At 48.6% G+C, this 15,760-nt stretch overlaps 1 protein-coding gene and 1 pseudogene across 1 annotated transcript; one reads left to right on the plus strand and one right to left on the minus strand.

Annotated features, from left to right (window-relative positions):
- Positions 1 to 741: 741 nt before the first annotated feature.
- LOC149338950 (uncharacterized) lies at positions 742 to 2,285 on the plus strand (annotated as a pseudogene).
- Positions 2,286 to 3,671: 1,386 nt separating this feature from the next.
- Positions 3,672 to 12,887, minus strand: LOC149338951 (uncharacterized). Its single transcript, XM_089550834.1, has 2 exons — positions 12,690 to 12,887; positions 3,672 to 3,896 (listed from the first exon to the last, which is right to left on the minus strand). Exons 1-2 carry the CDS (start codon positions 12,885 to 12,887, stop codon positions 3,672 to 3,674), a joined length of 423 nt encoding a protein of 140 aa, XP_089406960.1.
- Positions 12,888 to 15,760: the final 2,873 nt, after the last annotated feature.

A 15,760-nucleotide genomic window follows, 5' to 3' on the forward strand; every position in this document is an offset into this window, starting at 1 on the left:
GACCTGGGGAAAATGCGCCGAGGTGGGGCAGCGGGTCGGGATCGTATAACAGTGAAACTGTTGGCGAACATCTCGGTCTCGGCCTACCTCCATTTGCTACAATACATAAATAAGATCTGGGATGGGTGTCCACTCCCTCCCGAATTGAAACCATCGCTTGTCACTTTCATCCCGAAAGCAGGTAAATCGTGTGACAACGGACAACTTGGGACCCATCTCATTGACCTCGTGTGTGGAAAAGCTCATGGAGACGATGGTACGGGATCGCCTCTCTCCATACATGGAAGGTAAGGGCCTGTTTGCAGACACTATGTTCGGGTTCCGCCCGCACATGTCTGCACAGGATGTACTACTCCAACTGCACAGGGACATAATACGACCCACAGCCATGCAACAAAACGACATGACCGTTATCGCCTTCAATTTTAAGGGGGCGTGTGAAATTGTTAAATATGGTACCATACTGTTTAACTTGAACACCACTAACTGCTGGGCTAAGGTCTTCACCTATGGCAGAGACTTCTCTCTGCGCATCGGCCGCTCCTCCGGATCGAGGAGGAGGAATACGGCCCGTACGCTATGGGTACACGGGGTACTCCACAAGGGGTGGTGTTATCGCAGCTCCTTGTCAATATCGCCATGACGCACCTCACCGACCAACTGGCTCAGGTAGAGGGCATAAAACACGCGCTCTACGCAGACGATATTACAATTTAGACCAGCGAGGGGAGCCTTGGGGAGATGGAGGATCACCTTCAGCAGGCCGCGTCCATAGTCGATGCATATGCTGCCGACTGTGGTCTCCAATGTGCTCCCGCCAAATCAGAGCTTCTACACGTCAGGACAAACCACAAGGACAACACGTCTCTACACATATCTCTGTCGGGCGGTCCCATCAGAGAAGTGGCAGAGCTCCGGATCCTGGGTCTGTTCATCAATAACAAACTTAGGCCGGACTCTACTATAGCGAAACTCAAGCGCATAGGTGAACAGGTAGGGCGCATGATCCACCGCGTTTCCAACAAGCGGCGTGGTCTGCGGGGCAAGGATGCGCTACGTCTCGCCCATGCCTTCGTGACCAGCCGGATACTCTACGTAGTGCCGTACCTACGCCCCACCAAAAAAGACGACGAGCGCATTGACGCCATCATCAGGAAGGCAACAAAGCGAGCACTGGACCTCCCGGTGGCTACCTCCAACGCCAAACTGAAGGCATTGGGAGTGGTAAACTCCTATAAGGAGTTGCGGGAGGCTCACCTCGTGAACCAATACACGCAGCTCTCGCAGAATGCTCCTGGTCGCCGCCTGCTAAACCGCTTACACATCCAACACACATGCATACCGGAGGGGACAGCGAACATTATGGTGCTGTGGCGCCATATGTTCTGGGTCGTTCTGTTCCTGCGAAACATGGACATGACTTCACATGAAGGCAGACGACAAGCGCGGGTTCGCGCGCTTGAGGGGCAATATGGATCTAAAGAGGGAGTCTACTACGTGGACATCACAGGGCCTTCGGCCGCAGGATTCTGTACGGCTGCCGTAGTCCACCGGTAATTGAATGTCGATCGGCTATATTTTCGGGCCCCAAATTCAACGCGAGCGGAGGAAGTCGCAATAGCTCTCGCTGCCACAGATCCAAAATCGAGAATGGTTATCAATGACTCCCGCCGGGCCTGTGAACACTATCTTGCAGGGGAAATATCACCTCTTGCTTCCCAAATTCTAAGACGGGCTCCCGCCGTTCGGTAATCTGGGCTCCTGGCCACCAGAGTCTACGAGACAATGAGGCCGCTGATGCGGCCGCCCGAGCGCTCACACACTGGACTCCTCATCCTACCTCTCCTGGCTCAGAAGCTCATAAACCGCTTCTGCGGTTTATCTTAATGCATTACTGCGATAACCACCGCCTCTACTCGGCACCTGCCAAGGGGCTGAGTAAGGCGGAGGAGCGAACTCTGCGGCGCCTGCAGACAGGAACTCTTCTCTGTCCTGCCATTGCCAAACGCTTTGATCCGGACACAGATGGGCGCTGCCCGCACTGTGGAGAGATCTGCGATATCTTTCACATGGTGTGGGCATGTAATCAGAATCCTCACCTTGCCTCTTCCCCCACCCCTACCCGAGAGGCATGGAAGACTGCCCTCCTCAACTGCTCCACACTGGAGTCCCAAAGGGCTCCAGTAAAGCGGTGCGAGATGGGGCCTCGTCGTGCGGTGTCCCGGAATAAGGATACCGACCACGTAGCGTGGTCTTCTGATCCCCAAACTCTCTCTGAGTATTAAAGAAGTTTTTTCACCACCCCCACTGAATAGGTGGCGGAGTTCTGTGGACTCCCTGGCAGCGCTACAACACACTGTCGCGTTCCACTACTGAAGGCAAAGCTTAAGCGTCATTAATTAGCAGTTAATTAGTAGTTAGTCATTAATCAGTATCAGCCATTAATTGGTAATTCGTAATTATTTATGATTAGTCTTTATTATGTGTGACGTCATCCAGTGGTGACGTCACCAGTGCCACAGAGGCAGTCAAAGAGGTCCGGAAAATGCCTTCGCCTCTACGCACATTAGACAGTGAAAGTGCCCCTTGAATTTTTCTTGTAATAGCAGTTCGACACCTCATAGTAAATGATACGTAAGTTTACGTCGGTACTAGAGTTTCGTATTCGCTTGCCACAGCAGCCCTATGGGATACAGTATAACTTCAAAACTTTTCTCTCCCTCTGTTCACAACTCACGGCGAAAGTCTAAGACAATCAAAACGCCATTTCCCAGCTGAACGTGTGTAATCTAAATCGGCATGGAATGAATGTCCAAAAAGTGGCTGCTTCTCAACTAAGCTCAGCCAGGATGTACAGAGCGAAGGCTCTGTAAGCAAGCACTGGAATTATATTAGCGAAAGCAAATCACGAGATGCGTCACGTGCCACAACTGCAAGAGTGAGCGTCCAGAGCGGCGGTCCGCGCCGCGGGGAACGTGAATACTAAATGAAAGAGCGAATCACGTGACACATCACGTTAGTCACGTGACGTGATGGCGGAGCGGCCGCGCAGCAGCCAGCCCATGGCGGACGAGACTACCAAGCGCGGAGCTGCGGCTTCGGCGAGTCACATAGCATGACGTCATAGCCATATGAGGCGCGCCACCCGTTAGAGGTCAAATCTAAGAGCCAGTTGACCTTCAGGCTCTGCATGGAAGGAGTAGAGCTTTTGGTTCAAAAATGAAACTTTTGTTGCACCACTTCAGGCACCCGTAGCCAGGTACAATCTATTCCAGGTACCTCCAGGTACGCTCTTAACAAAACTGCCTTCCGCGTGCGAAGGAGACTACATCAAGGTGTCTAGGTGTGGGCAAAGTAGAAGACTCGCTTCTTTTGGAGGGTTGCAATCGCACGTACGGCGCCAGTGCCAATAAGTCTATAATCTTATATTCATTAGAGGACATTAGTTTTTGTGTCGCTCGCATATGACAACTATATTACACATCCTAGCCGCGCCATATTTCAGCGGAGGGACTGAGAGGAATGTAATCTGGACCTTTAAAGTGACCTTGAGCGTCGCAGCCGATACTGCAAACATACCACGGCATAGTTTTATTGAGCATAAATTTTAAGCCACTTTTCACAAGGCATACAGGTCACCAACGCTGATGACGAGTTGAACGGATGGTGGTCTATTCAGTTTCTTTTGCGATGGCGTCTTCGCCTGCTGCGTTCGTGCCGTTTGTGGCGTCAGCAGACGCGTACTGCCCCATGGACGCGTTGAAGGGGGTCGTTGCCGGGCTCTCCGAACTCGAGGTCCTGGCGGCTTCCATCGCGTAGAAGCTGACCACTGCGGACAGCGTGATGACCACCAGAGCCACGGCGAAGATGGCCCGCGGGAATGGGCTGGGATCGGCCTGAAAAGTAAAAACCCTCAAAATGAATCCATGAGTAGCTTTCAGCGGCGTTACGAAAAATGCAGAGAAACATGGCACTTTCAGCGAGTACTGCTCTGAAAGGCTTGTGTATTGTGTAACCAGGAACGAGGACTGATCCCGAGCCTCGTTGAAATTAACATTCTGAATATATATATATAGCCAAGTATACGCTTCGTTAAAGGAAACATATTTATTCGACTCGACGTTGAGATCGGAAGACCGACCTTCTTCAGGAGTGATTTTACATTGTTAATGCCTCCCCTTTTATAGGGGTGGGTACAGAACAGGTAAGTGCGAAACACAAAGCACATAGCAGAAAAATACGCTTAAAAAATTATTAGAGGCAGTGCGACCCACACAACAAAAAAAAAAGAAAAAAGAGAGAGAGTGCGAGGAAGAGGTACTCAGTAAGAAAATACAACGTCCAGATGCGGCCTCTGCTTTGTTAAGCACCACAGGCTTGCTTATTGACAGGCGTGTCCAGCTCAAAGTGACAGGTGCGTGGCCGTTCAACAACTTTCGTAGAAAAATGCGAAAACTTGTTCTTTCTCCTGGCCGCGAGGGCAATAAAAAAATAAAAAAAATAAAAAAATAAAAAATGTGACCCTCCAACAGAGAGAGCAGACAAGAGAAAAAAAGAAAACGTGAAAATGAAAAGAGCAAGGAAACCTCGGGGAAAAAAAGTGAAATAGGTAAAAGAAAACCTTTAAAGTAGTGCTTTTTCTTCGCACCCAGCAATAATGCGCCCACGCCCGGTTGAGGAGAAGTATTGGAAGGAATGTAAAAAAAATGTAAGCTTACACAGTAAAATTAAAAAGGAAAAAAGAAAAGAGAAATTGTGTGGCATTCGCGGGACCACAAGGTGAGCACACCCGGGGGGGGGGGGGGGGGGGGAACCGCTTTAACGAAGCGTATACTTCGCTATATATTCTTGCAAGCAGTCAAGCACTTCATGCTTTCGCAACCTATATACATATACATATATATATATATATATTAATCGTCTTCCGTAATAAAATTGACATGCGTTATGTACAGTCTTTGTCAAAAGTAACCAGGCTGCACCTTTTTCTTCTCAGTCGTATATTAAAGCTATTTTGCCAGCCCTCAAGCTCTAAATCTCTGCATGGTAAGAAGAAGCCCTGTTCTTCCTTCAAAGAACTTTTTGATATTTAGGGAAGCCGTGATGACTCTGTTATACGAAAAAAAAGAAGCAAACCATGCAGCCTGGTTACTTTTGACAAAGACTGTACATTATAGAATGACAGGGAACTGTAGCATATGGGTTAGGTTTTGCTGTACAGATATTAAAGGGTCAGTCTACTGAATTTTATCGACCATATTTTCTTTGCGGCAACCGATAGCTCTTTACTCAAATTACCGTTTAGCCAGCTGTGGTGCTAAGGAGTGCGCTAGAACATTTTAAAATAGAATTTAATAATGTGGGAACACATCTGTATGAGATGGTAGTCTCATCTGGCAACCATCTGGATTTCCGCCGCGCGGCGACAAACATGGCGGCACCCGTCGAAGCCGGACCTCTCGCTTCGGACTGAATACTCGTTGTTGCTGCCTTTTTCAGTGCGTTCACTGGCCATAAATGGGGCGCCTGTCTTTCGCTTCGTCTCATCTCGCCTATAAGAAAAGATATAAGAGATAAATTTGCTTTATTTTAATAATTAGAGTGACGATTCTGCCGCTTCTAGGCTTAAGTGGAGAGTCGGTTTGTTTACAGCAATGGTTCCCGTCCTGACGACCAGATGGCGCCACTATAGGCTGAGTTTATTTTTGCGTCTCTGCTAGCATACGCTGAACTAAAAGTGGGAATGTGCCTGCGTTTTGCGTACGTGTAACTATAAATATTCATGTGATTTACAGAAAAAGCGAGCGGTACGCCTTCTACAGTTTACTAGAACAAAACGTGCGTTTCTCTGACATTGGGGCATACAAATGGTACGTAGTATATTCACTTATGCTTCTACAAAAAAAGACTACCACTTTCTTGAACAAAATGAACGTTTGGGGTCGCCACCATGCTTTTTTACGCGACTTTTAACGCCGAAATAAAATATAAATTCCTGCCTAAACCGGGCGCAGACCCCTCGTTATTGATTTTATAGGGTGCCAACTACCAGAATATGCCATTATTTATACACTCATCTCGGTGAGTAGACTGACCCTTTAAGAATACCAGAAGTGATCAGAAACACATTAACAGTACTACAGCTACAGATTTCCAGTATTTATAACATAGGCTGTTTTTTGTTCCACAAAAATAATAAACAAAAACTTTAAGCATGGGTCGTCCAGTTCAAATACGTTATGGTGAAAAAATAACACATTTCCTGCTCTCAGAACGATTTTGATGGCTCGATAAGAAATAGGAGTTACATCTGGCCAGGGTAGGTTAATACAGGTCGGCATCATCTCTTGTTTAGCAATTATGCCAGCAATAGGTATGCAATAGGCTTCCTCACGCACATAAAAATACGACTAAGGCGCACGCCGCGACTATCAATGACGTAGTTCACAATAGCGATTGAACCGCCCTCTTCCTCCTGTTACCTTAATGTGCCACACTATTTCCCTGCAATCGTGTCGTGTCTCGGTGCGAAAACATTCCGTTATGAAGCCGACCTTGAGGACTAAACGGTACTGAAGAAGAGACGTTGGATCAATGTCAGCTGTAATGGAAAGCCAAAGAAGGAACAACAACCGGTTAGTAACTGCGTGCATGCCCTGAAACATGGTTTCCTTTCTATGATCTTATCTTATCGGCGTGTGGTAAAGTTGCAAACCGAGAAAAAAGCGGAATTTGTTGAGTTCAGACTCTGCTTGTTCTCCTATTCCTTCAGTAAATAAACATGATTGTGGTGCGCCAGATAAATTTTGTTTTGATGTATTGCATATCTATATACTGTTTTTATTAAAGAATCTGCAATGATAAGTTTGTATTTATGAACCTAAATTTCTCAGTGATTGTACAAATCAGTATTCCTGCTGACGGGATCCATAAATCAGCTAGTGTACTAAATATATGCAGTGCTTCTGGACCATACAACATCCCTGCGAAAATTATTACAGGCACTACAACTTTCAGCCGTGTCCTGCAAACCAATAATGCGCACCCTGCTTCCAGCGGTCAAATCCCGTCTCATTTGAAATCCCGCGATTGTTTGGAACGGTATGACGTCATCAAAGGCGGGAAAATGCGAAACCTTAAACACTAATAATCAGTACTGGTAGTTCCGCACCAACTATTATTTATAAATAAATAAATAAATAAAGTAATATAACACAATAAGAATGAAATACGATTGCAATTAAAAAGAACTGCAAGGTCTTCGTATTGCTCGCTCGTGAGTTCCTTCAGTGCCCGCGGTAATTTTTTATCGGCACATGCCAACTATAACCTGCCCTCTCCTCAGTGCCTCTTAAGTTGACTGCGTTGCTGCCCAAGTGCGTCGTACCACGCGACTCAAATTTCGCGCCGAGCCACATACAGACTTGAAGTCTTGCTTCAGTATGTGAGCACAGCAGCAGCGGTAGGTGGCGCACTGCTTGCGCATGGGGGGCAAAAGACGCCCGTGTGCTGTGCGATAGTCAGTGCACGTTAAAGATCTCCAGGTGGTCGAAATTATTCCCAAGACCTCCGCTACGGCACCTCTTTCTTCTTTTACTCCCACCTTTCTTCCTTCCTTTACGGCGCGGTTGACATGTATACCGAGAAATGAGACAATAGTGCGCAATTTGCTTTCCGAAAAAAAAAAGTGACCGCGGCTCAACTCAGCTGACCTAGGATAGACAGAGCGAGAGCTCTATCACGAAGCAGAGCGAATCACGTGATGCGTCACGTGCCACTAGTGCAAGAGCGAGCGTCCACAGCGGCGCTCGGCGCAGCGGCGGACGTGACTGCCAAACGCAAGAGCGAATCGAATGACACATCACATGCCACAGCTTGCGAGGAGAAGCGGCGAGCAGGAGCCAGCGTCGGACGTGACTGCCAAGCGCAGCTGTGGCGTCGGTGAGTCACGTGACATGACGCCATAGCCACATGCGGCGCGCCTCCCGTTAGAGGTTAAATCTAAGAGCCAGATGACCTTCAGGCTCAGCACAGGAGGGGTAGAGCTTTTCGCTCTAAAGCCTGTGCTACCTTTGGGAACGTATGACCTCGGCCTGTCTACCTTCAGTGCGTGCAGACAGCAGCCATGGGCAACTTGCGTCTGCAGTGCCTAGCGCTGGCTACACAGTGGACAGTGCGCTCCTGGACAGCGCGTTTGTGGACGCGGAAACCTGCTCGTTCCCGAGAGAGCGCCTTATGCTCTTCGTGCACTTTTACGGAGCAGTGGGGCTTGCGACGCAAGTCCCTTCACCACGACACGACTCGCTGCCGACCGCTACCGTGGGTTAATGCTCTGTATATGGCACTTATCTAATCACGGCTGTCCTCAGCCATTACCAGGAATTGTGGACATTCGTTTCCACTTCCCTTGGCGGCCACCACGTGGCGCATGTATTTTAACATTCAAAAAATTACCGACGATTACGTTACTTCCTAATGCGAAATTTGAGCGCAGCAAATAAGCTGTTTCACCTTTTCGATAGATTGAGGCAAAGAAATCGAGCAACACATGTATGCGCTATCACAGAATTTTTTTTTAGAGCGCAGCTCTTTGGCGTCCGTTCCTGGGTTTCGCGTCGTCGTCGGCGTCGGCCTCGTAACCAGCTCCGCCCCCAATGTCACGCTTTTCAATTGGTCGAAATGCTCGTGACGTCACAGTGCGCGAATTTCAAATGGGGCCAATTGTACTTTGGCTAGTAACCATGCAACCAATCAAAGGGATCGTATAGTGATGCTGCAACTAAGTTGGACTGAGTTTAATTAATTGCTTAATTAATCAATTAGCCTAATTAATATATAGGAGAATGAAGAGGTCAGAAGAAAAGAAAAGACGCGCGCCGCAGCGACAACAGCGTCCGCGGAAAAAGACGCTGCTGAAAAAAAAAACACATAAGTACGAAGCCGCGTTCCCTCCACCACCACGCACTTCCCCACTCAGTAAGACGTTGCTCGTTTCATATACGTTGTGTCGAACATCCTAGACAGTTCCAACAATTGAGAGGTTAATGACAGAACACGATGGATAGAAATGCAAGAATATAAATATGAAATAGCCTAATTAACCTTTCTAGTTAGACCGCATAAATCAATAAAACCGAGAACGAAATTGGTCGAGTTGGGGAATCGAACCAGGGTCTCCGGAGTGCGATACGAGCACGCTAGCCACTCCGTAATGCCAGCTGAATGGTTTGGAATGAACAAAGGCGCGTCTAGCTAATACGGCGTCTTCGTCCACTCCCATCTTCCCCCTTTCCCTTACGGCGAGGTGCAGGTGTCCACCCAGATATGCGAGAGAGATACATTTCCTTTCCTCAAAAAATAAATTTACCGTCCAGCAAGGCGTACAGCCGAATTGGCGATGGCGTTCTGTGGACTCCCTGGCAGCGTTGCAAGACGCTGTCGCGTTCCACTCTTACAGGCGAAGCTTAACATGTTAACCACACATCAGTAACACACGCAGACAGCCAATGGACGCGTCATTCGCTGGCAGCACTTGATTCATCATTCACAACCACATTCTTAACGTATGTTCCCTTGCCGCACATGCCAAGGACGTACACCACGATCACATTCTGCGCCATTCCTCTGTACTTTGCTTTGCTGAAACCTGGATGGATTCCGAAGAGCCTCTCGAAATCATACATTTCCTATACTGCTGTGGTGCTCGCAGAGACCACAACAGAGCGGCGGGAGTCGCTATCTACTTGCGCACAGGTCTCTCTGCAATACCAGTCGAAATGTTTGGCACGTCACATGAAGTTGGCGAACTGTGCGCCGCAAAGTTGCCCAACGGCTTGCTGGTAGTAGCTGCCTACTTCGCCCCTACCGCACTCACGAAAGACGTGCACTTCCTGCAACTCGCATTAACCGTCCATCGATCCACACCGATGTTAGTAGTGGGGGACTTTAATGTTGACATAAAGACAAACAGCAATTTCCTAACACTTATGCGGGAGAACATCCCGTTCCTCTCGCTCGTAACGCGTCCCACGGCTGTGACAACCTCGCGAGGCACTTGTATAGATCTCGTCTTTGAGAATCAAGCATTGGTGTACCAAGTCGAACATATATCAGTCTATTTCTCTGACCACAAAGCTTCCTTCATGACTGTCAAGAACTGTTAGTGGAGTCTTTGTTAAAGGAATACGTGTGAAAAATAAAAACTTACCGACGATTACGCTACTTCCTAATGCGAAATTTGAGCGCAGCAAATAAGCTGTTTCAACTTTTCGATAGATTGAGGCAAAGAAATCGAGCAACACATGTATGCGCTATCACAGAATTTTTTTTTTATTTTTAACACGTATTCCTTTAACAAAGACTCCACTAACAGTTCTTGACAGTCATGAAGGAAGCTTTGTGGTCGGAGAAATAGACTGATATATGTTCGACTTGGTACACCAATGCTTGATTCTCAAAGACGAGATCTATACAAGTGCCTCGCGAGGTTGTCACAGCCGTGGGACGCGTTACGAGCGAGAGGAACGGGATGTTCTCCCGCATAAGTGTTAGGAAATTGCTGTTTGTCTTTATGTCAACATTAAAGTCCCCCACTACTAACATCGGTGTGGATCGATGGACGGTTAATGCGAGTTGCAGGAAGTGCACGTCTTTCGTGAGTGCGGTAGGGGCGAAGTAGGCAGCTACTACCAGCAAGCCGTTGGGCAACTTTGCGGCGCACAGTTCGCCAACTTCATGTGACGTGCCAAACATTTCGACTGGTATTGCAGAGAGACCTGTGCGCAAGTAGATAGCGACTCCCGCCGCTCTGTTGTGGTCTCTGCGAGCACCACAGCAGTATAGGAAATGTATGATTTCGAGAGGCTCTTCGGGATCCATCCAGGTTTCAGCAAAGCAAAGTACAGAGGAATGGCGCAGAATGTGATCGTGGTGTACGTCCTTGGCATGTGCGGCAAGGGAGCGTACGTTAAGAATGTGGTTGTGAATGATGAATCAAGTGCTGCCAGCGAATGACGCGTCCATTGACTGTCTGCGTGTGTTACTGATGTGTGGTTAACATGTTAAGCTTCGCCTGTAAGAGTGGAACGCGACAGCGTCTTGCAACGATGCCAGGGAGTCCACAGAACGCCATCGCCAATTCGGCTGTACGCCTTGCTGGACGGTAAATTTATTTTTTGAGGAAAGGAAATGTATCTCTCTCGCATAGCTGGGTGGACACCTGCACCTCGCCGTAACGGAAAGGGGGAAGATGGGAGTGAACGAAGACGCCGTATTAGCTAGACGCGCCTTTGTTCATTCCAAACCATTCAGCTGGCATTACGGAGTGGCTAGCGTGCTCGTATCGCACTCCGGAGACCCTGGTTCGATTCCCCAAGTCGACCAATTTCGTTCTCGGTTTTATTGATTTATGCGGTCTAACTAGAAAGGCTAATTAGGCTATTTCATATTTATATTATTGTATTTCTATCCATCGTGTTCTGTCATTAACCTGTCAATTGTTGGAACTGTCTAGGATGTTCGACACAACGTATATGAAACGAGCAACGTCATACTGAGTGGGGAAGTGCGTGGTGGTGGAGGGAACGCGGCTTCGTTTTTTTCAGCAGCGTCTCCTTCCGCGGACGCTGTTGTCGCTGCGGCGCGCGTCTTTCTTTTCTTCTGACCTCTTCATTCTCCCCTATATTAATTAGGCTAATTGATTAATTAAGCAATTAACTAAACTCAGTCCAACTTAGTTGCAGCATCACTATACGATCCCTTTGATTGGTTGCATGGTTACTAGCCAAAGTACAATTGGCCCCATTTGAAATTCGCGCACTGTGACGTCACGAGCATTTCGACCAATTGAAAAGCGTGACATTTGGGGCGGAGCTGGTTACGAGGCCGACGACGACGCGAAACCCAAGAACGGACGCCAAAGAGCTGCGCTCTAAAATAGGGGTTTGACATCATCAGTGACGTTAAGAAAGAAAATATAATTACGGAGTGTGCCTCTGTGAAGCGCTATGGACCTCAAAGCTTAGCGTCACTGGCTTAGAGCCGTCCCGAAAAGGTAAATTGGTTTTTGAGGAAAGGAAATGAAGCAGTATCTGTCTCACATATATCGGCGGACACCTGAACCACGCCGTAAGGGAAGGGAGGGGGAGTGAAAGAAGAAAGAGAGAAAGAGGCGCCGTAGTGGAGGTCTCCGGAATAATTTAGACCCCGTGGGGATCTCTGACGTGCACTGACATCGCACAGTACGCGGGCGCCTCTTTTCGCCTCCATCGAAACGCGGCCGCCGCGGTCAGGTTCGAACCCGGGTACTCCGGCTCGGTAGACGAGCGCCTTACCATTGAGCCATTACGGCGAGTCTGTCCCGAATTCCTGGTAATTTTCGGTGCAGCCACCTCTGCGCTTTTACTTATCGTGTGGTTTGTGTCTTTGTCCCTTCCCACGCCCTTGCCGGCGGATGTTCAGAATGCCTGCGTTGAGTTGGGCAATTAAACTTTTGCAGGCCGTGGTTAGTTCCTGTGGTACTTCTTTGAATAAAAACTTCCCCATCGCCAAGCTGTTAACCCGGACCAGACTGAGTAGGTCAGTACTGCATGCATTGCGCTGTCCCCTAGATTACGTGGTCTAATAGCAGCTATCTGTTGCTGCGCGTGGGTGCCGAGTGAGAGAGGTACATTGTGAGAGAGATTACGAACCAGCGGCTCTGCCTTGGCCTTATGGTGTCCGTGGCCGCCCTCAGCCTCGCCGTCGTGGTCGTGGTCGTCGATCTGCGCTGGGTGCACAAGGGTAGGGACTACGGGCACCGCGCCCACCGGGAGAGCGGCCAAAGCCATCGGTGCGGGTTCTTCGGGCGGCGTCATTATGCCAGGCGACACGATCCCGTCTTGAGGCATGGCGACGCTCTGGCACAGTGTGATCGAAGGCAGCAATAAAGGTGCCCTACGCGCACGACGGCTACGACTGCGGTGGGACTGCCACCTCTTGTCTTCCTCCTCTTCTATCCTCTACTGGGATTTTACCCACCAAGGCTAAAACAGCTTTGTAATGAAATACACGTGGCGCAAATAGTACTTCACTCCTTAACATCTGCTTGCAAACTCCAGACACGCAAACGGTTTCTTTTGCCACCTGTTAGGAATGGACGAGGTGAACATGCCTCCGCCTATTCCGCTAATTCGTAGAACGCTTCCTGATTAAATGTTTTCGCTTAACGCCAGGTGTCAAATGAAAGTCTAATTTCACATTGTTGCTGTCCCGACGGACCTCATTGCAAACGGTACCAAGCTAAATTTTTTGTGCTTTTCCTGAGGGGGTTTCTTTTCATGAGAAATTCTCATCTCCTGGGCACTGCGTTAGATGCAGACTGTCCGCTGAAAATAAATGCGGTGCGCAATCGCCGCAGCTAAGCTTCGAAAGGGAATGAATAACGCTATAAACGGCAACCAAGCCGAAACGGAAGACATAAAAATTGACGCAGGTTCATCGGGATTCTGCCGAACGATAAGGCAGTGCAAAAGCTGCTTTTGTTTATTTCATTTTTTTGGCTGTATTCATTTCTTGTTTTTTCGTCTCTTTAATTATTTATTTTTATTTTTACTTTATTATTGTTTTTCGGTTCTATTTATTATATTTATTTCCCGCTATCCTGCCTCCAGAAGTAGAGGGCGCTGCTCAGCCTTCTAAATACGTACGCTGAAAGAAATAAAGGCTGCTTGGTTTCTGGTCTTGAGAGCGTCTTCTTTGCTGCGGCTCCGTCCGCGACCTCGATCGGGGCTGGGCCTAGCGGCTGGCCCAGCTCACTCACACGGTCATCTCTACATTTTTGCACACCGACATGACATTGAAAAAAGGGGATGAGTATTTTATTATTTTCAGGGCGAAAACCTTTCTTCGCTCATGAGTGGCGTGGACGGAAGTTGCAGACAGAGGCTGTCGGCAAAACTGTCCGCACGAGCTGTCGATCATAAGTTGGTAAATTGTGGTCTAGGTGGGAATCGAACTCGGGCTGCGGGCGTTCGAGACGGGGACGGTCACTCCGCCACGGCACTTCACTTTTTTTTTCCAAATTGTATTCACTTCACGAGGTTATGTATATACAGAAAGGTGATATATGCAGATTATTAATGCGCAAGCACAGTATGGCTCTGTTTGCTGTTTCATGTCATCACGAGCTTGTCCACACAATTACGTCCGAACGAATGGGTGTATGCAAAACAGAATTGTACCATCGAATAAAGCTTCAAAAAAGCTCCTACGGGAAATCGGGGGGCTTAGGTGGGCTAATTAGTTTCTTAATTAGAGCAAAAAAAATTGCCGCCGAATTACGTTACTTCTTAATGCGAAATATGAGCGCAGCTCATCAGCTGAGCCACTTTACCGTGTATTTACTCAGCAGCTGTTTCAGCTTTTCGATAGAGTGAGGCAAAGAATTCGAGCAAGACATGTTGTACAATTAAAGACAACTTGATAGTTTTCGCACATATTCCTTCTTCAAGGAAAGCTCCACTAGCAGTTCTTGATTGTCATGAAGGAAGCATTGTGGTCGGAGAAATACATTATTGTTTGCTCTTGCTGCCATTCTGCCGGCTTGTAGAAGGCGACCGGGAAGTCGTCGAGCTGCGTCTGCTGGGCAGACCGCGTCTCACCTGGGCAGACCGCGTTTCTGGCGAGGCTACCCGTCATCCCCCACCACCCCAGTCCTCCCAGGCAGATCCGAGAGACCAGGAGCTCAAGGCCTTGCGTGAAGAGGTAAGCCGCCTTTCCTCCCTCCTAAGCACCCCCGCCCCCTCCATGCCCCCTAAACCCGCACCCACTGTCATTAACTCGACCCCATCATCCACAGACACATCGAGCACCCCTCCCGCAAAGAAACAACGCACCACAGACGCCACACCCCCTCCCGTACCCTCAGAAATAGACGCTAAATTAGCAGCACTCGAAGCCAAATTTGACCACAAACTAAAAGAGCTAGACGCACGCCTCGAGGCCAGATTCAATCACCTTGCCGCCACCCTCACCGAAAAACTTGAGCAGCGCATGGACGCTATGCTTACCAAGATGATGGAACTTTTGGAACATAATCTTAACCATCGTTTCACCCAACTTCAAACCCCCTCCACTCCCCCCATCCTTCCTCCGCAAGCACAAACCACCTATCCTGAGCCACACATACCAATTGACACCCGTCTTACTTCCATCCTCAAACCCCCTACCATCCAATATGGCGGGGGGGAACACTAATTATCTACCCATTTTAACTTGGAACTGCCGCGGCTTCCGGGCAAAGCGCGCGCCTCTGCAAATTCTCCTTCCCACCATCACACCCACGCCCCACATACTACTTCTACAGGAGACTGCACACCGGGCAACCCTCCCCTCCTACACATCTACACATACAGATACCACTAACACACCCAGGGCGTCCACACTTGTCCACCGCAGCCTCACCTACAAAACTCATCACATCACGTCTGAGACGCCCTGCGTGATCACTGAACTTATACATCACACACATTCACTTCCTTCCATATTTATAGCAAACATATACCACCCCCCGTCCCAGCCGATGGCCTCGCTAGAATCACTTCTGCGAGACCTACATCATCTAGCAGGGAAACATCCCCTACTCATCGGCGGGGACTTCAACAGTCAGCATACTGACTGGGGATACACAACCACGACACATCGAGGTCGCAGGCTCTGGCTGCTCCTGCAGAACCTCCAACTCACTGTGCACAACACGTTTCAGACGCCTACGAGGATCGGC

Source organism: Amblyomma mixtum, chromosome 6 (assembly GCF_055824585.1).
Source record: "Amblyomma mixtum isolate Tamu chromosome 6, ASM5582458v1, whole genome shotgun sequence".
Classification (NCBI taxonomy): Eukaryota; Metazoa; Arthropoda; class Arachnida; order Ixodida; family Ixodidae; genus Amblyomma; species Amblyomma mixtum.

Bases quoted from the DNA above. Each gene is read 5' to 3' on its own strand.
- LOC149338951 (XM_089550834.1), bottom strand. From the start codon at position 12,887: ATGCCTCAAGACGGGATCGTGTCGCCTGGCATAATGACGCCGCCCGAA. The intron at 3,897-12,689 runs GTTCGTAATCTC...TTTACTTTTCAG, and splicing joins AGGCCAAGGCAGAGCCGCTG to GCCGATCCCAGCCCATTCCC.